The sequence below is a fragment of the Mercenaria mercenaria genome, chromosome 17 (assembly GCF_021730395.1).
Source record: "Mercenaria mercenaria strain notata chromosome 17, MADL_Memer_1, whole genome shotgun sequence".
Classification (NCBI taxonomy): domain Eukaryota; kingdom Metazoa; phylum Mollusca; class Bivalvia; order Venerida; family Veneridae; genus Mercenaria; species Mercenaria mercenaria.
The window spans coordinates 49,084,237-49,109,461 of NC_069377.1; the positions used below are offsets into that span (position 1 = coordinate 49,084,237).

Below are 25,225 nucleotides of genomic sequence, written 5' to 3' on the forward strand. Positions count from 1 at the left end.
AAAAATAAAAACTGAAAATTTTTACAAACTTAAAAACATCCTTAAATCTAGCTGTAAAGTGTTTGTGTGTTGTTTAATCCCCCCAAAACGTAATTATTTGGCACCCAATTTAATGCAGTGCGTCTTTTATGCATTTAAATACGGTATCGATACCTCGTGTATTTTGACACGCTCGCGACACTACACATTACGTCATGACCCAAACAGCTGTGTACTCCGATAACATTTTCGTTGGTACATGCGGGTAGCTAATAGCGCAATACACAATGTCAATGGATTGACACGCTGCTTGTATTACCGTTTAATTTTCTGTTTGATGATTGGATATGTACCGTACTTAGTACAAATGTTTTGGACTTACCGTACATAGACTGTTTAAAAGTGTGTTTAATTTTTAATACACTGGACTTTAGTACTGTAAATTACTTATTACATGGACTTATAAAAATGAGGTAGGTGATTTTTTTCCCGTTCTTGTTGACTTTTTTTCCCTCCAAAATAGGTGGGGGCGTTAATTAGAGGGGGGGCCTTAATTCGGGAAAATACGGTACAAAGAATTAACCAGGTCATCGTGATTTAGAATCCAGCTTATTTGGTATCATTTTAAAGCTTAAACGTTTGTCTAATCATTAATAAAATGGAATCCTCAAAGGAATAAAATAAATCTTGTAGATAAAATCGATATAAAATATTTCGGGTTGTGTCAATTTTCATGGATCGGTCGGCAAAGGCATTCAATAGTCAAAATTTTAATTTAGAATATGTGTGACAATCAATCTACATTTTAAAAGATTACAACCTTTTAAAATAATTATCGTTTAATTGATCGTTTTCGCCATTTCTTCCATAAAGGCTACATGTAGCTTCACTGCCTACGTGCTGAAAACAACGGGATTTTTGGCTATTGTTCCTAATATTAAATTATCTTAAACTGTTATTGATACTGTGACCAGATTTTTGGTCATTGATTTTACATATAGAAAGTATATTTCTGTGAAAAAAAAGGGATTTTTATATTAAACAAAAAATATACACTGGACCCGTGCCTGTGATTCAGATAAGGGGTGCGAAAGACGAGAGTCGAGTTGATTAGGGGACGAGTGTATTTTTCAGAATAATACTTTACCTTGTCATTGTCAATGTCACCAAGGATTATTGCTTGATTGGGGACATTACCAGAAAACTCTACTTCAACTCGCTCAACAAAAGAGACTGTTCGCCACATGAGTAGAAGATAATATCTGTAAAATATACTTTGAACACAGTCGCAGTCCGCTTTTGATTATCCCCCCTGATACAAAGCTCTCTACTACGGAGATTTCTGATTTCCGGGAACTGTCATTTTTTCCAAATTTTTTAATAAATCCATGCGGAGAACTACCAAGAAAGGTAAAAAGCAGACAGAATATAAAGAGAGAAAAAAGCTTTTTCGTATCAAGTAGACTGCATCATAAAAAAAAGCTGAACACGAAAAACAACCATATTTGTCATTGGTTTTCGTTATCAAACGTTTTATGGATCCCTGTCAGTTCAGAAACTAAAGTTTATGTTACTCATGTACAGAGTTAATATTTATTAGGAATTGCCTAGCTGTCTGTGTTATAGCTGTCATGTAACTTAAAGCTTAGCCAGTGCTTCAGATTAAGTTTGAAAACCAGGTAGTCCAAATAAATTATAGGACGTTTCGGGACAGCGTGATAACTTTTGAAGTGGCTAGGGGTCCAGTAACCGGACCTCTACACTCCAGGTCTAGAGGTCCTAGACTCTGGGTCTAGAGGTCCGGTTACCCGATTTCTAGCCTATCGGCTAGAGGTCCAGTAATCGATATGAATACCAAGAATTACAAAGAGCAGACTATTGACCATTTTGGACATTATTGATAAATCCCGTTTTCCGGTATTTCCGTACATAGGGTCAGGGGGGTCGGCGAGATTAACCGATATAAAGACCGTGTACACTATGAGCGATTATTTTTGCCAGAAGATAAGAATTTATGAAAGATCTTACTTTCTCACAATGGAAATACTATTCTACGACTTCGGCAACATTGTTTTTTGCAAAAATAATCTGTTTATCTTGAACAATGCAAAAAATTTCACACCTTCGGTATCAAGCCACGGAAGCGGCAGTGTGGAATAAAAGATAAAATTTCAAAAATGAAGTAAACTTTGAGGATATTTTTGCTATATCTTAATTACAACAATGTTTAATGATAATCTGCAATACTTTTTTTTATTCATTTTCTTTGTTTAAAACTTTAAAAAAGGATAATCTAAACACTACCGCCATGTAGCGTAATGGCCGATACCCCCCTCACCGTGAAAACGGGAAGGGGCGTTTATTAGTGGTTTATACCGGAAAACGGGATTTTATCCATAATGTCGATATCGTGAATATTTAATCTATAAAAATGGGAGAAGACTTCAAAAGTTTGTTCTCGTATTTTTCTCATTGTTTTGAGTTTTAGATATATGGTAAGACACAGGAAACAAGTATTTAAGATTCTTTAATCCCATGAAAAATACGATCGCGTACGATTCTTGGGACTGATGAATGAAAATAATAAACTCAAGAAGTAAAACGAATTCCAAGAAATCATGAGCACAATACAAATCTAAAATACTAGAAAAATAAGTTTATTATTTTGATTCATGAGTCTCGAGAAAAAACAAGAAAAACAATAAAAGCATCCGACAGAGTTAAAGTCCACCTCATCAGCTAAATACCTAGGAATAACTATCTCCAATGATTTGAACTGGTCACAACACATAGAAAACATAACTTCTAAGGCAACCTCTTCCCTTCGATTTATTCAGAGAAATGTCAAGACAGATGACATAAAGGTCAAAGAAGCTGCAATCACCACCTATGTCCGCCCCCAGCTAGAATACTGCTCAACTGTGTAGCATCCCTGGCAGAAAACCCTCACCCATAAACTTGAACGAGTCCAGAGTTCAGCACTGGGAAATGTTATAAAACAACTACAACTGTACAAGCATGTAATAAAATGTTGAAACCCTTAAAGGGAAAAACCCTCCAGTTTCGTGGTTAAACTGTTCATTACTTTTGTTTACAAAGTAAGGCCCAACCGTTGCAAATTTACCAAGGTTACTTACTCCCCTTAGAAATCTGAACACATGATCCCTTATTTTCCCGCACCCAATACTTTTCTAACTCTTTTTTCCCCAAAACCCTCTTCTCTGGGAAACCCCCCCCACATATCAAGTCCCCCCTCTCAGTATCTTAAAGAGAGACGGCGGCGCAACGAGAATTCTTCCATTTCGCCTATTTTAACTGTACTAAAGTCCCTTTTATCTTTTACTTTTTAAAACTGAATATCTAAATTTTAACAACGTCTCTATGACAGGCCCCCATCATAAACGGGAAAACAATTGTTGGTTTACTATTAGATATAGATCCACCCCTGCGTAAAAATTTTATTAATTATTGCGAAATTTTCGTCGTATTTTTCCCCTGATTGAAAAATTTTTTAAATTCAGTTTTCCCGTGACTTACCATGTATTAAAACAAACCCCCAAAAAAAAAAAACAAATTTTTGAAATCAATTTCCCCCTTTTACAGATAAAATTGTTTAAAATCTTTTTTAAAACTGTTCCAGTAACCTATTGATTACCGGACCTCTGCCCGCCGCAAGGGTTGTCTAAGGGCGGTTGCCAGACCCCTAGCCACTTTCCATAACTTTTTGACTGTCGCTGTCTCCGTTTTCGTCCAAACTTATTCGCATATTTCTGTTTGGGAAATCCCCCAAAGAAATCCATTGGAACTTTTCTGGGACAGTACAAATATTTTTAATGATTAAACTCTGAAAATAATTTATGTTGACATTAAAGATAAAAATTTCCTCGTTTATATTTTATAAAGTTTAAAATTTTGTTTTATTTCTGCAATTATGTACGGGAGTCTGTGTTTATTGGAATGGGTCAGGGAGTTCTCCCTTTCCCTGTCACTCATATTTTTAAGATTTAAGTCTCTTATTTAAAAATATGAATTAAATTCAACCCATTTAATTAAAGCAAGTAAGTCTGACCAGTATATCCTGACATTTTTGGATTTTTTCATGTCTTCGTTTTCCTAACAGTAAAATGCAGATACAGGTAAGGCTTAGAGGGATGACAACTATAAAATTTCAGATCATAAAATAAGTCATCCCGATAAGCCAAATGAGTAAGGCTAGAAACCAGGTAGTTGATACCACTAACATTTATTAATCAACCATCATTCCTTCCTTCCGCGTCTGCACTTTGGTTAAAGCTTTGATGCACTTTCTCTTTATTTATCTGTAATTACTTGATGGATTTGTTTCAAACTTAAAACAGTTATTTCTCATCATCATCCACATCAAATGACACAAGGGTCATAACTCTGGCACTAATATTTCATGAATTATCCCACCTTTTGACTTAGAATTTCAGGTTAAAGTTTTGATGTACTTTCACTCTGTCTCAGTTATTACTAAATGGATTTGATTCAAATTTAAAATACTTGTTTCACATCATCACCCACGTCATACAACACAAGGTCCATAACTCTGGAACCTATTTTCCATGAATTATGCCCCCTTTTTACTTAGAATTTCAGGTCAAAGTTTTGATACACTTTCACTCTATCTCTGTTATTACTACATAGATTTTATTCAAACTTAAAATAGTTGTTCAGCATCATCATTCACATCATGTAACACAAGGACCATAACTCTAGGACCAGTATTTCATGAATTATTTCCCCTTTTTACTTAGAATTTCAGGTTAAAGTTTTGGTGCAGTTTCACTGTATCTCAGTTAATATTAAATGGATTTGATTCAAACTTGAAAGTTGTTCCACCTTATCACCCACATCATATGACACAAGGTCCATAACTCTGGCACCAATTTTTCATGAATAATGCCCCCTTTTACTTAGAATTTAAGGTTAATTTTGATGCATTTTCACTATATCTCTATTGTTAGCTCAACTATTCAAAGGATAGTACAGCTATTGGACTCACCCGTGTGTCTGCGTCGGCATCTTTATTTGGTTAAGTTTTTGTATGTAAGTTGGTATCTCAGTAACCACAAATAGGAATGGATTGAAACTTCACACACTTGTTTACTGTGATAAACTTACATTGAACAAGTTCCATAACTCTATTTTGCTTTTTTACAAAATTATGCCCCTTTTTCGACTTAGAAATTTTTGGTTAAGGTTTTGTATGTAAGCTGGTATCTCAGTACCCACTAATGGGAATGGATTGAAACTTCACACACTTGTTCACTGTCATGATCTGACATGCACTGTGCAGGTCCCATAACTCTACTTTGCATTTTTTCAAAATTATGCCCCTTTTTCGACTTAGCAGTTTTTGGTTAAGTTTTTGTATGTAAGCTGGTATCTCAGTATCCACAAATGGGAATGGATTGAAACTTCACACACTTGTTCACTGTCATGATCTGACATGCACTGTGCAGGTCCCATAACTCTACTTTGCATTTTTTCAAAATTATTCCCCTTTTTCGACTTAGCAGTTTTTGGTTAAGTTTTTGTATGTAAGCTGGTATCTCAGTATCCACTAATGGGAAAGGATAGAAACTTGACACACTTGTTCACTGTCATGATATGGCATGCAGTGCAAAGGTTCAGTAACTCTACTTTGCATTTTTTTTCAAAATTATGCCTCTTTTACAACTTAGCAGATTTTGGTTCAATTCTTATATATGTAAGTTGATATCTCAGTACCCACTAATGGGAATGGATTGAAACTTCACACACTTGTCCACTGTCATGAGCTGATAAGCACTGTGCAGGTTCCATAAGCCTGTTTCCCAATTTACAAAATTATGCCCCTTTTTCGACTTGTATTCATTCAATTGACAAGGCTGTTGAATAGTCGAGTGTTGCTGTCCTACGACAGCTCTTGTTACAGAGAGGATTTGATTCAAACTTAAAATAGTTGTTCGGTATCATCATTCACATCATATAACACAAGGACCATAACTCTAGCACCAGTATTTCATGAATTATCTCCCCTTTTTACTTAGAATTCCAGGTTAAAATTTTGGTGCACTTTCACTCTATCTTGGTTATTACTAAATTGATTTGATTCAGACTTAAAGTAGTTGTTACACATCATCACCCACATCATATGACGCAAGGTGCATCACTCTTGCACAAATATTTCAAGAATTATGCCCCCCTTTTTGATTAGAATTATACTTATTTAATGTTTTGATACTTTATCTTTATCTCTCTTATTACTTAATTCTTTTGACACAAACATAAATTATTGTCCAATACCTTCATCCACATTGGAGTCATTAAACACTCCAGTGACTGCTCTAGCTTCCTCAGATGTGCACATTTTCACTATCCAGCATCGAAATATTGAGTGCGCTGTCTCCTGTGACAGCTCTTTTTTTTTTAACTTGGGGAATTTTAGCTTTGAAATTGGGAAAAAAACATACTGCATGTTCTTTATGTAATGGTGATCTGAAAAGCAGGAAACACTATTCTGATGGATGACAGAAATGATCAGCATGACTTTACACACATGATCATTGTGGAAATAGCAAAAATAATCAGCGCAACAGTCATGTAGATAATGAAATTAATCGGCATGGCCATCATGCAGATAACCTCGACTAATAGTTTAAGGTTCACCCATGTACTTATTTAGTTATGCAACTGGCTGACAACAATATTGAACATCCCATTTTGTTGGCATCCATTTTTGTACCCCCCCCTCCCCCGACAACAAAGTTGTAAGGGGGTGTATACAGGTTTCAGGTTGTCTGTCCGTCTGTCTGTCCGTAGACACAATCTTGTGCGCACCATCTCTCTTCATCCCCTTGACACAATTTAATGAAACTTCACACAAGTGATCAGTAACATCAGTAGTTGTGCATGGGGCATGTTAGGTTCTTTCAGAAAAAAAATTTGCAGAGTTACGGGACTTTGTTTTTTGTTAACATACTATGTACATACGGTCTGCATATGCAATCTTGTGCGCGCCTAATCTTCCGAACCCTTGCACATAATTTAATGAAACTTCACACAAGTGATCAGTACCAACCCTAGTTGTGCATGGTGCATGTTACATTCTTTTAGATAAATATTCTGCATAGTTATGGGACTTTGTTTTTTGTTACTATACTGTATACATACAGTCTATATACATTGTCTGTACTTTTAGATTACGTCTTCACTTTCTTCCTATATCCTGTATAATGTCATTAATTTGTTAACAATGTAATGGTCTTTGTAGTGTACCATGACTTTTTTCACATTGCTATTTATATATATATATATATATATATATATATATATATTTTTTTTTTTTTTTTTTTTTTTTTTTTTTTTGTTGTGAAAAATGTATATATTATGAAGAGGCTTGTTTGGAAGATCGGAGTTTTACCTGAATTCGTTGCCTCTTAAAATAAAGTCTTTATTATTATTATTATACAGTAAACCTCGCTTATAAGGAACAGCTTGGGACCTCTAAAAATTGTTCCTTATAACCGAGGTTCCTTATATCCGTATAGCGAACTAGTTCCTTGTAACCGAGGTTTGTATAACGAACACAATTTGTATAGCGAACACTATTTGACTGACGTTTGAAAAGGACTATATGTGTTCATACTCCAGGCCGACCATGAATCTTAATGTGAGAAAGTTGCGAGTCTAGTTCCGGTCCTTTCCTTGAGAGATGTTAAGGTAAACTGCCTGCAAGTATATGACTGAAAAAGTGTTGAAACACGACGTTAAATCTAAATTAAGCCAAAATGTAAGAATAACCCTAATTTTTGTATATCTATGTCGGTTATTTCTATCACCTTTTTAGAGAGTGCTACATATGACTATAAGATATGTTGCAGTTGCCCTACTTACCTTGCTCGACTGCATTTTATGTGAATAGGCATCAATACTGGTATAAAATAAATGTTCAAATTTTTTTTTTGCACGCACTATACAATGGCGTCATACGTAAGGATTAAAGTGTAAATTATACCTATAGCTTTGCTGTTGTACATTTTAGCACCTGCTATAATTTTTACAGTTGGAAATTTGGTAAACTGGACTGTTTACCATCGCTTATCACATGTAATTATCACATTTATTTAGGATATTTTCATCGTGAAACTAGACTAGTAATGGCCAATATTAAAATTCCAAGGTTTGGTGACCGTGACTGATTTTCGTTCACTATTTCAACATGAAATACCCTATTCATGTAGCTCTCGAACATAATCTTGAGTAAATGTAAGTCTACTAACTATCGTCTAGTATTTGGTAAATGTTAATGATAATATATATTTTCTTTTATCGTATCCGTGAATTAAAAACTAAAGATCATAGAAATGAAATAATTTGTTTATTCATGTGCATGAAAGTGCGTGGAAGTGCCGAAGTTACTCTGACGTCATCAGCGATTTTTCCTGTTTATTTCAGATTTTCAATAGTTTTTATTCACCTGTCACAAAGTGACAAGGTGAGCTTTTGTGATCGCGCAGTGTCCGTCGTCCGTCCGTGCGTGCGTGCGTCCATAAACTTTTGCTTGTGACCACTCTAGAGGTCACATTTTTCATGGGATCTTTATGAAAGTTGGTCAGAATGTTCACCTTGATGATATCTAGGTCAAGTTCGGAACTGGGTCAGGTGCCATCAAAAACTAGGTCAGTAGATCTAAAAATAGAAAAACCTTGTGACCTCTCTAGAGGCCATAATTTTCAATGGATCTTCATGAAAATTGGTGAGAATGTTCATCTTGATGATATCTAGGTCAAGTTCGAAACTGGGTCACGTGCCGTAAAAAACTAGGTCAGTAGGTCTAAAAATAGAAAAACCTTGTGACCTCTCTAGAGGCCATACTTTTCAATGGATCTTCATGAAAATTGGTCAGAATGTACATCTTGATGATATCTAGGTCAAGTTTGAAACTGGGTCACGTGCGGTCAAAAACTAAGTCAGTAGGTCTAAAAATAGAAAAACCTTGTGACCTCTCTAGAGGCCATATATTTCACAAGATCTTCATGAAAGTTGGTCAGAACGTTCACCTTGATGATATCTAGGTCAAGTTCGAAACTGGGTCACGTGCCTTCAAAAACTAGGTCAGTAGGTCAAATAATAGAAAAACCTTGTGACCTCTCTAAAGGCCATATTTTTCATTGGATCTGTATGAAAGTTGGTCTGAATGTTCATCTTGATGATATCTAGGTCAAGTTCGAAACTGGGTCACGTGCCATAAAAAACTAGGTCAGTAGGTCTAAAAATAGAAAAACCTTGTGACCTCTCTAGAGGCCATACTTTTCAATGGATCTTCATGAAAATTGGTCAGAATGTTCATCTTGATGATATCTAGGTCAAGTTTGAAACTGGGTCGCGTGCGGTCAAAAACTAGGTCAGTAGGTCTAAAAATAGAAAAACCTTGTGACCTCTCTATAGGCCATATATTTCACAAGATCTTCATGAAAGTTGGTCAGAACGTTCACCTTGATGATATCTAGGTCAAGTTTGAAACTGGGTCACGTGCCATCAAAAACTAGGTCAGTAGGTCAAATAATAGAAAAACCTTGTGACCTCTCTAAAGGCCATATTTTTCATTGGATCTGTATGAAAGTTGGTCTGAATGTTCATCTTGATGATATCTAGGTCAAGTTCGAAACTGGGTCACGTGCCATCAAAAACTAAGTCAGTAGGTCTAAAAATAGAAAAACCTTGTTACATTTCTAGAGGCCATATATTTCACAAGATCTTCATAAAATTGGTCAGAATGTTCACCTTGATGATATCTAGGTCAAGTTCGAAACTCGGTCACGTGCCTTCAAAAACTAGGTCAGTAGGTCAAATAATAGAAAAACCTTGTGACCTAACTAGAGGCCATATTTTCCATGGGATCTGTATGAAAGTTGGTCTGAATGTTCATCTTGATGATATCTAGGTCAAGTTCGAAACTGGGTCACATGCGGTCAAAAACTAGGTCAGTAGGTCTAAAAATAGAAAAACCTTGAGACCTCTCTAGAGGCCATAAATTTCATGAAATCTTCATGAAAATTTGTCAGAATGTTCACCTTGATGATATCTAAGTCAAGTTCGAAACAGGGTCACATGCCATCAAAAACTAGGTCAGTAGGTCAAATAATAGAAAAACCTTGTGACCTAACTAGAGGCCATATTTTCCATGGGATCTGTATGAAAGTTGGTCTGAATGTTCATCTTGATGATATCTAGGTCAAGTTTGAAAGTGGGTCACGTGTCATCAAAAACTAGGTCAGTAGGTCAAATAATAGAAAAACCTTGTGACCTCTCTAAAGGCCATATTTTTCAATGGATCTTCATGAAAGTTTGTCTGAATGTTCATCTTGATGATATCTAGGTCAGATTCGAAACAGGGTCATGTGCGGTCAAAAACTAGGTCAGTAGGTCTAAAAATAGAAAAACCTTGTGACCTCTCTAGAGGCCATGCTTGTGAATGGATCTCCATAAAAATTGGTCAGAATGTTCACCTTGATGATATCTAAGTCAAGTTCGAAAGTGGGTCACGTGCCATCAAAAAGTAGGTCAGTAGGTCAAATAATGAAAAAACCTTGTGACCTCTCTAGAGGCTATATTTTTCATGGGATCTGTATGAAAGTTGGTCTGAATGTTTATCTTGATGATATCTAGGTCAAGTTTGAAACTGGGTCAACTGCGATCAAAAACTAGGTCAGTAGGTCTTGAAACAGAAAAACCTTGTGACCTCTCTGGAGGCCATACCCTTGAATGGATCTTCATGAAAATTGGTCAGAATGTTCACCTTGATGATATCTAGGTCAAGTTTGAAACTGGGTCACGTGCCTTAAAAAACTAGGTCAATAGGTCAAATAATAGAAAAACCTTGTGACCTCTCTAGAGACCATATTTTTCAATGGATCTTCATGAAAATTGGTCAGAATTTTTATCTTGATAATATCTAGGTCAAGTTCAAAACTGGGTCTCATGAGCTCAAAAACTAGGTCACTATGTCAAATAATAGAAAAAGCGATGTCATACTCAAAACTGGATCATGTGGGAAGAGGTGAGCGATTCAGGACCATCATGGTCCTCTTGTTCTTTTATGTCTGTTCGCTATAACCGAGGGGTTTTCAATTGAATTTCGTACTGTGGGACTGGAAAAAGTGTTCCTTATAACCGAGTGTTCCTTATAACCGAGTTCCCTATAACCGAGGATTTTTACAATGAATAAAGAAGGAATTAGATGGGGGAATTGAAAACTGTTCCTTATAACCGAGTGTTCCTTATATCTGAGTTCCTTATAAGTGAGGTTTACTGTAGTCCACATAGTTATGCAATCTTTTGTGTGTCAAATTGCAATTTACTGTGTCAGTGCATGCGGGGGGTACATTCATCACCTTTGGTGATAGCTCTAGTTTTAGTTACTTCATCGAGTAGGAAATTACACACTGCCTATCCGGTGCGAAAACCCAGTCAAATAAGTAATTTTGACACTTGCATTCAAAATGCTCATTTCAGTACTTACCACATGTTGGGGCCAGGTACTGTCTTGTTTAGGATTTATTATTTCAGAAATTAAATGTTTTAAGATGAGATTTGTCACATAGTGCAATTTTCTGGTTTTGGAAACAAAATCTATTTGAAAACAAGGAGCTGCATTCAATAAACGCTTGATGCCCCCGGTGGCATCCTTGTCGATACAAAGCAACCTAAGTCCAAAACGAAGTCAAGGTCAAACTGAGGTCAGGTGATGTTTTGAAGATGAGGAATGGTCACAGGTTACATCTGTATTAATATCAATTCATTCTTGTAAGCGGTATTGATGCTAGACGAAGTGGTCCCATTTAGTTAACCAAGAGATGGCCCATATAAAGCAACCTAAGTCCAAAATGAGGTCAAGGTCAAACTGAGGTCAGGTGATGTTTGAAGATGAGGAATGGTCACAGGTTACATCTATATTAGTATCAATTCATTCTTGTAAGCGGTATTGATGCTAGACGAAACGGTCCCATTTGGTTAACCAAGAGATGGCCCATATAAAGCAACCTAAGTCCAAAATGAGGTCAAGGTCAAACTGAGGTCAGGTGATGTCTGAAGATGAGGAATGGTCACAGGTTACATCTGCATTAGTATCAAGTCATTCTAGTAAGGGGTATTGATGCTAGATGAAACGGTCCCATTTGGTTAATGTCGTGCGGACGGGCGGACAGAACAATCACTATATGCCTCCTGCATCAGTAGATGCCGGGGGCATAAAAATTCTTTGGGGTATGTGACTTCTATGCATTTTAAAGTTCTCTGTAGTATAAAGTATGATTTATTAAATAATTTATTTCAGAATGGCATACACTGTTGAGAAACTTCTGTCAGATGCCGCAACATTAGTGAGCAGATTGAAGGAAAATGACACAGTGGCAGATATCCTAATTTCACAGACAGACAATCTCCAGAAACGCATGGAAGCCATGAAAGAGGTTACTGAATTGAGATAATTCTTGCTTGGCAGTAAAGCCTGTATATAATGAAAGTAGTATCTGACAAATCATATACTGTGATGGTTGGTATTCATTATTCATTATGCCTAGCAGTACATGCATATTTGCACAAAAAATGATATAATATACTTCATAAATTTTTGAAGTAAATTTACTGAAGTTTAAAAATATCTTAAGAAGTTTTTCATTTCCAATTTTTCTGTTTGTTTCTTTTTAATCACGTTACCATAAAGTGTGAAAATTATTGTGTCGTAACGGCAACATATTTTTTTTGTTTCAGTACCAAGACGATATAACAGAACTAAATGACATTGCCAAGCATCGACCAAGATCTCATCTGATAATAGGTATTGCACAGGAGAACCGACAGATCCGAGAGCTTCAGCAGGAGAATCGGGAGTTACGACTTGCACTTGAGGAGCACCAGTCTGCACTCGAGTTGATTATGAAGAAATATAGGGAACAAGTCAACACGCTGATAGAAACTAACAAATGGGAGAAAGCTTTGGCCAGTAGTGCTGATCAGTCACAGGTTAGACTAGTATTGAAAAATATAGATAATACTGTGAAAACATGAATATACATGGTTATCATAATCGATTTTAGGTTTATTCAATTCAAAACTTATATCCCATTGAAAAAAGTAAAATTCCCATTCATTTTTTGTTCAAAAGTTGAAATCCACGAAATCTATTTCAGATCTCCACAAAATAATAGTTTTGTCCAAAACCTCGAAACTGACGGTATTATAAAAATAACGTTTGAATTTTGAATGATGATTTATGGGCATATTTATAGTAAGATCTGTCTCATGAAAATATATTGGTTTAGGGTTATTGATATATGAAACTATGGTTAATTTGTGCACTGTTGTCCCTTTATTTAAGAAATAATAAGTATCAAGATTAGGTTTATCGTAGAATAATCCGAGTTTGGAGTTCTAATGCGTATGAATATATCACGAAGGCCTGAGTGATATATTTATATGCATAAAAAGACAAACGAGGGTTATTCTACGATAAACCTTATTTAGATACTTATTATTTCGGTTCTAACACGATCGACTTACTTCAAATAATGTTTGATTAGAATCAGAGGAGTATTTTCATCAAACGTAAATTACAACTGCATGCTACGCCACAGCAAAACAGTGCGCACACAGCATAGTTCAAGGTCGGTTTATTGCAGAATAACCAGAGATAGATTTTGCTCTACAAGTATGTAGGTTATTAGCTGGTCATGTTAAATTAAAGATAAGATATTAATTTGGAGTCACTAATTATTTAGGCACAAGATATAATAATGTAAGTTGGGTAATATTTATAATGGGTTTATTTTCTTTAATGTTTAGTGAATAATGCCACTCACAAATTCAATATAGTCATGACTATTAATATGCATCATGTTGTGAAACACAAGCACTTATGTTTCACAAATTCTTAACACTGCTAATAAGTCTTCTAACCATGAAATTGCAAAATAAGCCAACACAAAAATTACCCACTCTGTAGTATTTGTTAGAAACTTGGAACCAGTTGTCTGGCAAGATATTGTGGTTGAAATGAATGAAGTTTGAAGTATTTTTTTTTTCAGGACATGGATAAATTAATAAATAAGATCTGTGAAATGGCAAACATCATGCAGAAATCAGTGAATGTAGATGAGGATGCTTCTGCTCAGGACAAGGAACGACTAACACAGCTTGAAATAGAGAATAAAGGACTTAGAGAACTTCTCGAGATTTGCTCAACTAGTCGATTCCGAATCCTTGACCAGTCTGTTAACGATGAGGGCTGTCAGACAGGGGCTGATGAAGGGACTGCAAGTGGGGTCGAGGGAAAAAGTAATTTATTAGAAGCTGAAAAACAAGAAACAGAAGATGACGAAAAGTCAGGGGAGAGAACTCCTAGAAATGAAGAACCCTCATGATTGAGATTAGATTTCTGTTCTATATGAAGTCCTGTATAATCTTCCACGTAACATGGAGTTAAATTTAGTTAACAGTATAAACCCTGCAATTGACAAGGGCTCCATTCTGTCTGGGAGATATTCATAATGGTTTTATTTTCACTTATATTGGAAAACCAATCAAAACAAAATTTGTGAATATTATGTACCAGTATTGGTTATCGATAACTTTTTGACCTTTTAATTAAATTAAGTTTTGCAGTAAAGCATAGTACCAAAGTAAACATGTGAATTGTTTTCTTAGAAGGGCAGTAATAGATACATAGCTCACTTATTGTTGAAACGTTCCATTTTACACATGTTTATAATTAAAGAGTCATTGAAGAAGTACCTTCAGTGATGCATTCAGCTGTTGGGGTGTTTTTTCCAGACCAGATGCTTTCTTTTGTCAGGAAATGCATAGAAAGAAGAAATAAAGTGATTCCATGTGTTTTAGATATCATTTGTCAGTAGTTGGTAAAATAGAAAAGATCGCAACAGCTTTAATTACACAACAGAAAATTGACATAAAATCGAAGAAATTAAGCTGTAAACATACACATTGAAATATCAATTAATATTAATTTATCACTTTCAAACATCGGTATCAATTGCTATGTGTTTTAAAATGTTTGAAATTTTGAAGGTTATCAGGAGGCATGTTCCTTTAAATTGGATTACATTTTTGTGGGGATAGGTAAAGTGGGCAGCAGTTAGGACTTAATACAATACCAGAGTTTTTCATTTATTTGATACTTCACTTTTTATTCTTCAACATCTTTTTGTGGTATGCTCCATATTCAAGAAGTATTTATTTTTGCATCTGCAAGCTTATTTTGGTTTGATTTTGACCTAGTCTGAAGAAGTATTTAAATGTTTAAAACACATGATTACATGAACAACATTATACCCATTTCAAGAAGTTCTTGTTTGTATGCATCATGAAATCATTCAAAATAGTCCCGTATGAAAATTAATGACTTCATAATATTCAGTAACTTATCTTAAGGAATGTGTTGAAAGTTTTCAGCTTTATGTTACATAATATTGTAGACTTACATTATACATGTGTATTTATGATTAAATAACCTCTGCTTGTCTCTTCCAATTATGTATTATTTGTTTCATATGTAAAACAAGTAAATTAATGTATCAAAAAAATCCATGTGTTAAGTTCTTTGTTTTCTGTTTAGTTATAAATATACAGCAGTTACACGGTAATTGTTTCTCCCAAAACAATTTCTCTTTGGTCTGGTTATCTCTCCAACACAAGTTATGTCCTCTCGACTCTGTATTCTGCTAGAGCTTAAAATAGAACTTCTCATGTACCATTTGATGGACCTTCATCCAACTTTGTCTGTAGCCTCGACAAAATTTGTTGAAATGGGGGGCTCTTGAGCTAAAAGTAGAAATACCTTGAAATGACTCCTTCTTATTAACTTTTTGATGGATCTTTATGAAACCTGCTCTTATAAGGTCCTCTCCAAATTTCCTTCCGATGGGTATGTTTGGCCCTTTTTAGGGGCTGCTAGACCTTAAACTAGAAGTAGATGTAAACAACTTCTCTTGAACCACTATCGAACTTGGTCTGTAGCATTATTATAAGGTCCTCACAATTGTATGCAGATTGGGGACTCGGAGGATGAGGGTCCTTTTAGGGGCCACTTAAGCTAACAAGAGGACCATGATGGTCCTGAATCGCTCACCTCTTCCCACATGACCCAGTTTTGAGTATGACGTCGTTTTTTTCTATTATTTGACATAGTGACCTAGTTTTTGAGCTCATGTGACCCAGTTTTAAACTTGACCTAGATATTATCAAGATAAAAATTCTGACTAATTTTCATGAAGATCAATTGAAAAATATAGTCTCTAGAGAGGTCACAAGGTTTTTCTATTATCTGACCTATTGACCTAGTTTTCGAAGATACGTGACCCTGTTTTGAACTTTACCTAGATATCATCAAGGCGAACATTTTCACTAATTTTCATGAAGATCTCATGAAAAATATGGCCTCTAGAGAGGTCACAAGGTTTTTCTATTTTTATACCTACTGGCCTAGTTTTTGACCGCATGTGACCTAGTTTCGAAACTGACCTAGATATCATCAAGGTGAACATTCAGATCAATTTTCATGAAGATCCATTAAAAAATATGGCCTCTAGAGAGGTCAAAAGATTTTGCTAATTTTAGACCTAATGACCTAGATTTTGATTGCAGTTGACCCAGTTTCAAACTTGACCTAGATATCATCAAGATGAACATTCAGACCAACTTTCATACAGATCCTGTGAAAAGTATGGCCTCTAGAGAGGTCACAAGGTTTTTTTATTATTTGACCTACTGACCTAGTTTTTCATGGCACGTGACCCACTTTCAAACTTGACCTAGATATCATCAAGGTGAACATTCTGACCAATTTTTATGGAGATCCATTCTCAAGTATGGCCTTTAGAGAGGTCACAAGGTTTTTCTATTTTTAGACCTACTGACCTAGTTTTTGACCACACATGACCCTGTTTCAAACTTGACCTAGATATCATCAAGATGAACATTCAGACCAGCTTTCATACAGATCCCATGAAAAATATGGCCTTTAGAGAGGTCACAAGGTTTCTCTATTATTTGACCTACTGACCTAGTTTTTGATGGCACGTGACCCACTTTCGAACTTGACCTAGATATCATCAAGATGAACATTCAGACCAACTTTCATACAGATCCCATGAAAAATATGGCCTCTAGAGAGGTCACAAGGTTTTTATATTATTTGACCTACTGACCTAGTTTTTGACAGCACGTAACCCACTTTCGAACTTGACCTAGATATCATCAAGGTGAACATTCTGACCAATTTTCATGAAGATCTCATGAAATATATGGCCTCTAGAGAGGTCACAAGGTTTTTCTATTTTAAGACCTACTGACCTAGTTTTTGAACACATGTGACCCAGTTTCAAACTTGACCTAGATATCATTAAGATGAACATTTAGACCAACTTTCATACAGATCCCATAAAAAATATGGCCTCTAGAGAGGTCACAAGGTTTTTCTATTATTTGACCTATTGACCTAGTTTTTGAAAGCACGTGACCCACTTTCAAACTTGACCTAGATATCATCAAGGTGAACATTCTGACCAATTTTCATGAAGATCTCATGAAATATATGGCCTCTAGAGAGGTCACAAGGTTTTTCTATTATTTGACCTACTGACCTAGTTTTTGGCGGCACGTGACCTAGTTTCGAACTTGACCTAGATATCATCAAGGTGAACGTTCTGACCAATTTTCATGAAGATCTTGTGAAATATATGGCCTCTAGAGAGGTCACAAGGTTTTTCTATTTTTAGACCTACTGACCTAGTTTTTGATGGCACGTGTCCCAGTTTCGAACTTGACCTAGATATCATCAAGGTGAACATTCTGACCAATTTTCATGAAGATCTTATGAAATATATGGCCTCTAGAGAGGTCACAAGGTTTTTCTATTTTTAGACCTACTGACCTAGTTTTTGATGGCACGTGACCCAGTTTCGAACTTGACCTAGATATCATCAAGATGAACATTCTGACCAACTTTCATTAAGATCCCATGAAAAATGTGACCTCTAGAGTGGTCACAAGCAAAAGTTTACGGACGGACGGACGCACGCACGCACGGACGACGGACACCGCGCGATCACAAAAGCTCACCTTGTCACTTTGTGACAGGTGAGCTAAAAATAGAAATACCTTTAAACAACTTGTTCTCGTGAAACATGTGACAGATCTTCATTAAACTTGGTCTGTAGATTTCACTACAAGGACCTCTACAAGTTTTGTTCATAAGGGGGGCTCTCTACCCTTTGAGGGGCCAAAAGAGCTGAAAATAGAAATACCTATAAAAACTTTTGTTGAACAGCTTCATAGATCCTCATCAAACTTGGTCTGTAGGATCATTATGAGATCCTTTCCAAATTTTGTTTAAAAAGGGGCACAGCACTGGGCCCTTTTTAGGGGCCACTACAGCTGAAAATAGAAATATCTTTGCTTCTCGTGAACTGCTTGATGGATCTTCATCACGCTTTGTGTGTACCATCATTGCAAGGTCCTCTCCCAATAATAATAATAATATAATAGAGTTAAAGATAGAAAAGTCTTTTAATGACTTCTTCTCATGAACTGCTTGGTAGATATAAATGAAATTTGTAGCATCATTATAAGATCCTCCCGAATTTGTTCAAATGGTGGCACTTGGCCCCACTTGTACCAAACACAGTTGTTAACATTCATGATTCAGTGAGTCTTACATATGTTCCAGGTCAAACAGTCAATGTCAGGTCAGCAACTCATGTAAAAGCATCTGTGATAAAGTTGATAGTTTAACCCTTAGCCTGCTGGCGGCAAGTAGAACAAACAACCCTTAGCCTGCTGGCGGCAAGTAGAACAAACAACCCTTAGCCTGCTGGCGGCAAGTGATTCTGCCTTTGCGACCAGTGTAGACCAAGATCAGCCTGCACATCCGTGCAGTCTGATCATGGTCTGCACTGTTCGCTATTCAATCAGTAATTTTTCAGTGAACACCCCTTTGAATAATAAGTGGTATGGCCCAAATTGAATGATGGACCGGTCCATTTTAGATATTTAGCAGGGTAAGGGTTAAGTTTAAAACAGCTTCCTCATGTCTTTAAACTTTCTTCAATAAATTACAGTATTGCCACTTCTACAATACATTTGTGTTCATAAATAGAAAATTTTCAAATACCATTTGTCCAACAACAGGCAGACGTGGATTATCAGCCCTAAATAAAATAAACTCCCACTACACTACAAGGCTACCCTACCCATTGTGTTGTGCAGTACTTGGCAACCACATCCTGCCAATTTTAACATTTTGTCCGCTACTCATGTGATGTAAACAAAAACATAATCAATGTATTTAATAGAAGCGCCCATTTTTGGATCAATTGAAATGATAAAATTCAAAAAATCATGTTATAAAAATTATTTATGGGGCTCCTCTTGTGCTCTATACAACAGCGAATGCAATAACTTGTTTTGTTTTGATCTATTTTTCACTTTTGTTCAAACATATCTTTGAAATAAAAGTAACTTATAACAAATTTTATATAAATAATTTTTCTGATTATTTGGTTTTCAGATATTCAAATGTTCATACAAAATTGCCATTGCATAACATGGTCAGTTCAGGCCTTAAGTAGTTAAAATATCTACTAGTATTAGCTCAGAAATCTCTGTTAGAAGCTGGTCCTAACTAAAAGCTATTAAAAACAAGTGAATGAAGTATTGCCATGCAATACAAAGTCCCCTACTGGAGGGCACCTAATTTTCTCTACTGCAGTATAACATAATGAACTGATATCTGTCAATGATGTATAAACAATATTGTACTATATATACAATATGTTATAACAAAACACTTGGATTAAAATTTATATATATAAAAACCTATAGTTGTTTTCATATTGAATTTTTTTGGCTGATTATAAAAATGTTATCATGTAAGTTATTTATAGTAACAACAAACGGAAATTAATCTTTTAAAAAAAAAAAAAAAAAAAAAAAATCTATATAATATAAGTCCACAAGAAACTCTTAACCAGGTAGAGATAGGTCAAAATACACCTAAAAATTGGATGTAACATGCATGCTGTACCACAGAAAAGTGGTCACGATTTTTCTCTACCGCCAGTAATAAAAAAGTTACAATAAAATCTATTTATAGTAACAACAAAGGGACGTAATTCTAAAAACAAAGGTGCCTCATGGTGGTGAACATTTGGTCCAAGTTACATCAAAATCCCTCCATGCATGAAGAAGAAATGTTCCGTACAAAGTCATTCTTGAATTTGACCTCTAAATATGACCTTGACCTTAGACCTAGGGACCTGGTTCTTGCGCATGACATGTTGTCTCATCCAGGGGAATATTTGTGCCAACTGATATCTAAATCCTGCTTTGCATGACAAAGTTATAGACCGGACAGGAAAAAAATCCTCTTGACCTTTGATCTCAAAGTGTGACCTTGACCTTTAAGCTAGGGTACTGGGTGTTGCGCATGACACGTCGTCTCATCATGGGAAACATTTATGCCAAGTAATATTGTAATCCCTTGATGGATGACAGAGTTCTGGATCGGACAGGGAAAAAACCTTATTGATCTTTGACCCCCAATTGTGACCTTGACCTTTGAGCTAGGGGTCTGGGATTTGCGCACGACACGTCGTCTCATCATGGGGAACACTTGTGCTAAGTGATATTAAAATTCCTTAATGAATGTCAGAGTTATGGACCGGACACGAAACAGACCCTGTTCATGCTATGTTAACATTTGACTGCTAAGTGTGACCTTGACCTTTGAGCTAGGGGTATGAAAGTTGTGCATGACACATCGTCTTATTATGAGGTACATTTGTGCCAAGTAATATTAAAATCCCTTCATGGATGGGAGAGTTATGGACCGGACAGGAAAAAAGCCCTGTTGACCTTTGACCTCCAACTGTGACCTTGACCTTTGAGCTAGGGGTCCGGGTTTTGCGCATGACACGTCGTCTCATCATGGGGAACATTTACGCCAAGTAATATTAAAATCCCTTCATGGATGGGAGAGTTATGGACCGGACAGGAAAAAAGCCCTGTTGACCTTTGACCTCCAATTGTGACCTTGACCTTTGAGCTAGGGGTCTGGGTTTTGCGCATGACACGTCGTCTCATCATTGGGAACATTTGTGCCAAGTAATATTAAAATCCCTTCATGGATGACAGAGTTATGGACCGGACACGAAATTGCAGACGGACAGACGGACGGACGGACGGACAGACGGACGGACGGAATGACGGAAAAGCGCATTCCTATAGTCCCCGAAACTGGTTTTCAACCAGTAGGGGACTAATAATGAAGTCAGCTAGCTGCAAGCATCAAAAGATTTAATACACTATGTAAACACTAGTGACATGTGTTGATCACCAAGGTTGACATTAGAGATATGAAGGTGTTTTCAACAATTCCTTGCTGGCATGTGGTAGTGTATATTTCATTTCATAAATTGGTCTAACAAGAGGGTCATTGACCCTAAAGTGCTCACCTGTACAAGGCTTCAAGTGCATTTGTATAATGTAAAAGGAAAAGTATCCACGCCCTCTGGCTGCCATGTTTTTTGACGAATCAAAATAATTTGAACAATCTTGGTAGAGGGTATCACAAGGACCATTTGTGACAAGAGGGTCATGATGACCCTGGATCGCTCACCTGAGTAATATGAGCTACATGTTTCAAATGTCAAACTGATGATAAAATATTAAGAAAGTCAGTAGGTCACATTCATGGTCAATGAAATTCAGTTTTACAATTTGTGTGCAAAACTGTGTATGTCATCAAAATTTCAAGGCTGTATCTTAAAAAACAAGAAAGTAGGTCAGTAGGTCAATGTCACAGTCAAGTGATATCATATTACTTGGGGTCATCAGGTAATTATAATTAAACAGTCTTGGAAATAGGATCAGATGATTTTTTAAGTATTTTTCCTATATAACTTACATAATAACTAAGTGACCCCAGGGCGGGGCCTCTTTTAACCCCAGGGGCATAATTTGAATAATTTTGGTAGAGGACTACTAGACAATGCATCATACCAAATATCAAAAGCCTAGGTCGTATGGTTTCAGACAAGAAGATTTTTAAAGCTTTTTCCTATATAAGTCTATATAAAACTTGGGACCCCAAGGGCAGGGCCTCTTTTCACCCAAGGGGTACAATTTGAACAATTTTGGTTGAGGACCATAAGACAATGCTACAAATCAAAGGTCTAAGTGTTGTGGTTTCAGACAAGAATATTTTTATGTCCCCAAAGGGAGGCATATAGTTTTTGAACCGTCTGTCGGTCGGTCTGTCAGTCTGTCCGCAATTTTCGTGTCCGGTCCATATCTTTGTCATCGATGGATGGATTTTCAAATTACTTGGCATGAATGTGAACCACAGTAAGACGACGTGTTGCGCGCAAGACCCAGGTCCGTAGCTCAAAGGTCAAGGTCACACTTAGACATTAAAGGATAGTGCATTGATGGGCGTGTCCGGTCCATATCTTTGTCATCTATGGATGGATTTTCAAATAACTTGAAATGAATGTGTACCACAGTAGGACGACGTGTCGCGTGCAAGACCCAGGTCCGTAGCTCAAAGGTCAAGGTCACACTTAGACTTTAAAGGATAGTGCATTGATGGGCGTGTCTGATCCATATCTTTGTCATCCATGGATGGATTTTCAAATAACTTGGCATGAATGTGTACCACAGTAAGACGTGTCGCGCGCAAGACCCAGGTCCGTAGCTCAAAGGTCAAGGTCACACTTAGACTTTAAAGGATAGTGCATTGATGGGCGTGTCTGATCCATATCTTTGTCATCCATGGATGGATTTTCAAATAACTTGGCATGAATGTGTACCACAGTAAGACGTGTCGCGCGCAAGACCCAGGTCCGTAGCTCAAAGGTCAAGGTCACACTTAGACGTTAAAGGATAGTGCATTGGTGGGCGTGTTCGGTCCATATCTTTGTCATCCATGGATGGATTTTCAAATAACTTGGCATGAATGTGTACCACAGTAAGACGACGTGTTGCACGCAAGACCCAGGTCTGTAGCTCAAAGGTCAAGGTCACACTTAGACGTTAAAGGTCATTTTTCATGATAGTGCATTGATGGGCGTGTCCGGTCCATATCTTTGTCATTCATGCATGGATTTTAAAATAACTATGCATGAATGTGTGACACAGTAAGACGACGTGTCACGTGCAAGACCCAGCTCCATAGGTCAAAGGTCCTACACTCTAACATCGGCCATAACTATTCATTCAAAGTGCCATCAGGGGCATGTGTCATCCTATGGAGACAGCTCTTGTTAAACTTTTTTTCCTATAAAAGTCTATGTAAAACTTGGGACCCCCGGGGCGGGGCCATATTTGACCCTAGGGGGATAATTTGAACAATCTTGGTACAGGACCACTAGATGATGCTACATACCAAATATCAAAGCCCTAGGCCATGTGGTTTTGTACAAGAAGATTTTCAAAGTTTTCCCTATATAAGTCTATATAAACCATGTGACCCCCGGGGTGGGGACATTTTTGATCCTAGGGGGATAATTTGAACAATCTTGGTAGAGGACCACTAGATGATGCTACATACCAAATATCAAAGCCTTAGGTCATGTGGTTTTGTACAAGATTTTCAAAGTTTTCCCTATATAAGTCTGTATAAACCATGTGACCCCCGGGGTGGGGCCATATTTGACCCTAAGGGGATAATTTGAACAATCTTGGTAGAGTACCACTAGATGATGCTACATACCAAATATAAAAGCCCTAGGCCATGTGGTTTTCTATAAGAAAATTTTCAAACTTTTCCCTATGTAAGTCTATATAAACCATGTGACCTCCCGGGGCGGGGCCATATTTGACCCTAGGGGGATAATTTTAACAATTTTGTTAGAAGACCACTAGATGATGCTACACACCAGATATCAAAGCCCTAGGCCCTGTGGTTTTGGACAAGAAGATTTTTAAAGTTTTTCCTTTCGGTTGCCATGGCAACCAGAGTTCTGCATGGAATTCAATTCTTTGAACAATTTTGAAAGGGGGCCACCCAAGGATCATTCCTGTGAAGTTTGGTGTAATTCTGCCCAGTGGATTTTCAAGAAGATTTTTTTAGAAACTGTTGACGGACTACGCACGGCAGACAACAAGCGGTCACAATAGCTCACCTTGTCACTTCATGACAGGTGAGCTAATAAATTATTTTAAAATCAGGGCAGCAGTTTCACACAAGAAGATTTTCTAAATTTCCACCATATACATATAGGGAAAAGTGACCACATCCCCTTGGGGCCATGTTTTTTGACGAATCAGAATAATTTGAACAATTTTGGTAGAGTGTCACACATGGACCATTTGTGTTAAATTATTTTAAAATCGGGCCAGTAGTTTCACACAAGAAGATTTTTAAAGTTTCCACTATGTACTTAAAGGGAAAAGTGACCACGCCCTCTGACGGCCATGTTTTTTGACGAATTGTAAAATTTGAACAATCTTGGTAGAGGGTGACATATGGACCATTTGTGTGAAATTACTTCAAAATCAGACCAGTGGTTTAGAAGGAGATGCCGTTTAACGACTTTTCTATTTATAGCTCTGGTGGCCCCTGTGTGCAACCAAGCGGAACCATTTGAACAACTTTAGTAAAGAGCCACCCAAGGAACATCCAGGCCAAGTTTCATCAAAATCCATTCAGTGGTTTTGGAGGAGATGTCATTTAAACACAATTGTTGACGACGGATGGACAACTTGACGAACGGACGGACGCACGTCAGACACAGCATGATCACAATAGCTCACCATGAGCACTTTGTGCTCAGGTGAGCTAAAAAATTATTAAAATCTATCAGCAGAGACAGTGCACTCAACAATATTGATGCTTGATAATGGAATAGGGCATATCTGAGAATACTAGAGCTATCAGTGATTTGTACCTTCATTGTGGATGATGTGGGACAACAGTTTGAGTCAAATCCATTCAGAAATAATTAAGACAGTGCGAAAGTGCATGAAAATGTAACCAGAATTGTAAAAGGGACACCATAAAAATTCATTGAAAATTTCTGCCAGAGTAATGCACTTTGTGACATAAATGTGAATGAAGTTTGAAACAAATGTACTATGTAATAACCAAGAAAGAGTGAAACTGTATCAAAACTATTCATAATACTTTTAAAAATTCATGTAATAATGGTAACAGTGCTGGCCT

General features: G+C 36.7%; 2 protein-coding genes across 2 annotated transcripts in view; one reads left to right on the plus strand and one right to left on the minus strand.

Annotated features, from left to right (window-relative positions):
* LOC123536372 (KICSTOR complex protein ITFG2-like) overlaps window positions 1–1,259 on the minus strand; it is a 53,888-nt gene extending 52,629 nt beyond the window's left edge. The window contains exon 1 of the mRNA XM_045319508.2: window positions 1,127–1,259. Within this exon, the coding sequence (XP_045175443.2) occupies window positions 1,127–1,225 (99 nt within the window). The 5' untranslated portion in view covers window positions 1,226–1,259. The remainder of the gene's footprint in view (window positions 1–1,126) is intronic.
* LOC123536373 (FGFR1 oncogene partner 2 homolog) lies at window positions 1,255–15,526 on the plus strand. Its single transcript, XM_045319509.2, has 4 exons — window positions 1,255–1,389; window positions 12,323–12,458; window positions 12,760–13,011; window positions 14,073–15,526. Exons 2-4 carry the CDS (start codon window positions 12,324–12,326, stop codon window positions 14,406–14,408), a joined length of 723 nt encoding a protein of 240 aa, XP_045175444.1. The 5' UTR covers window positions 1,255–1,389; window position 12,323; the 3' UTR covers window positions 14,409–15,526.
* The last annotated feature ends 9,699 nt before the right edge of the window (window positions 15,527–25,225 follow it).

Coding starts and splice junctions, on each gene's coding strand:
- LOC123536373 (XM_045319509.2), top strand. CDS start 12,324: ATGGCATACACTGTTGAGAAACTTCTGTCAGATGCCGCAACATTAGTG. Junction 12,459..12,759: donor GCATGGAAGCCATGAAAGAG/GTTACTGAATTG, acceptor TTTTTGTTTCAG/TACCAAGACGATATAACAGA. Junction 13,012..14,072: donor GTAGTGCTGATCAGTCACAG/GTTAGACTAGTA, acceptor TTTTTTTTTCAG/GACATGGATAAATTAATAAA.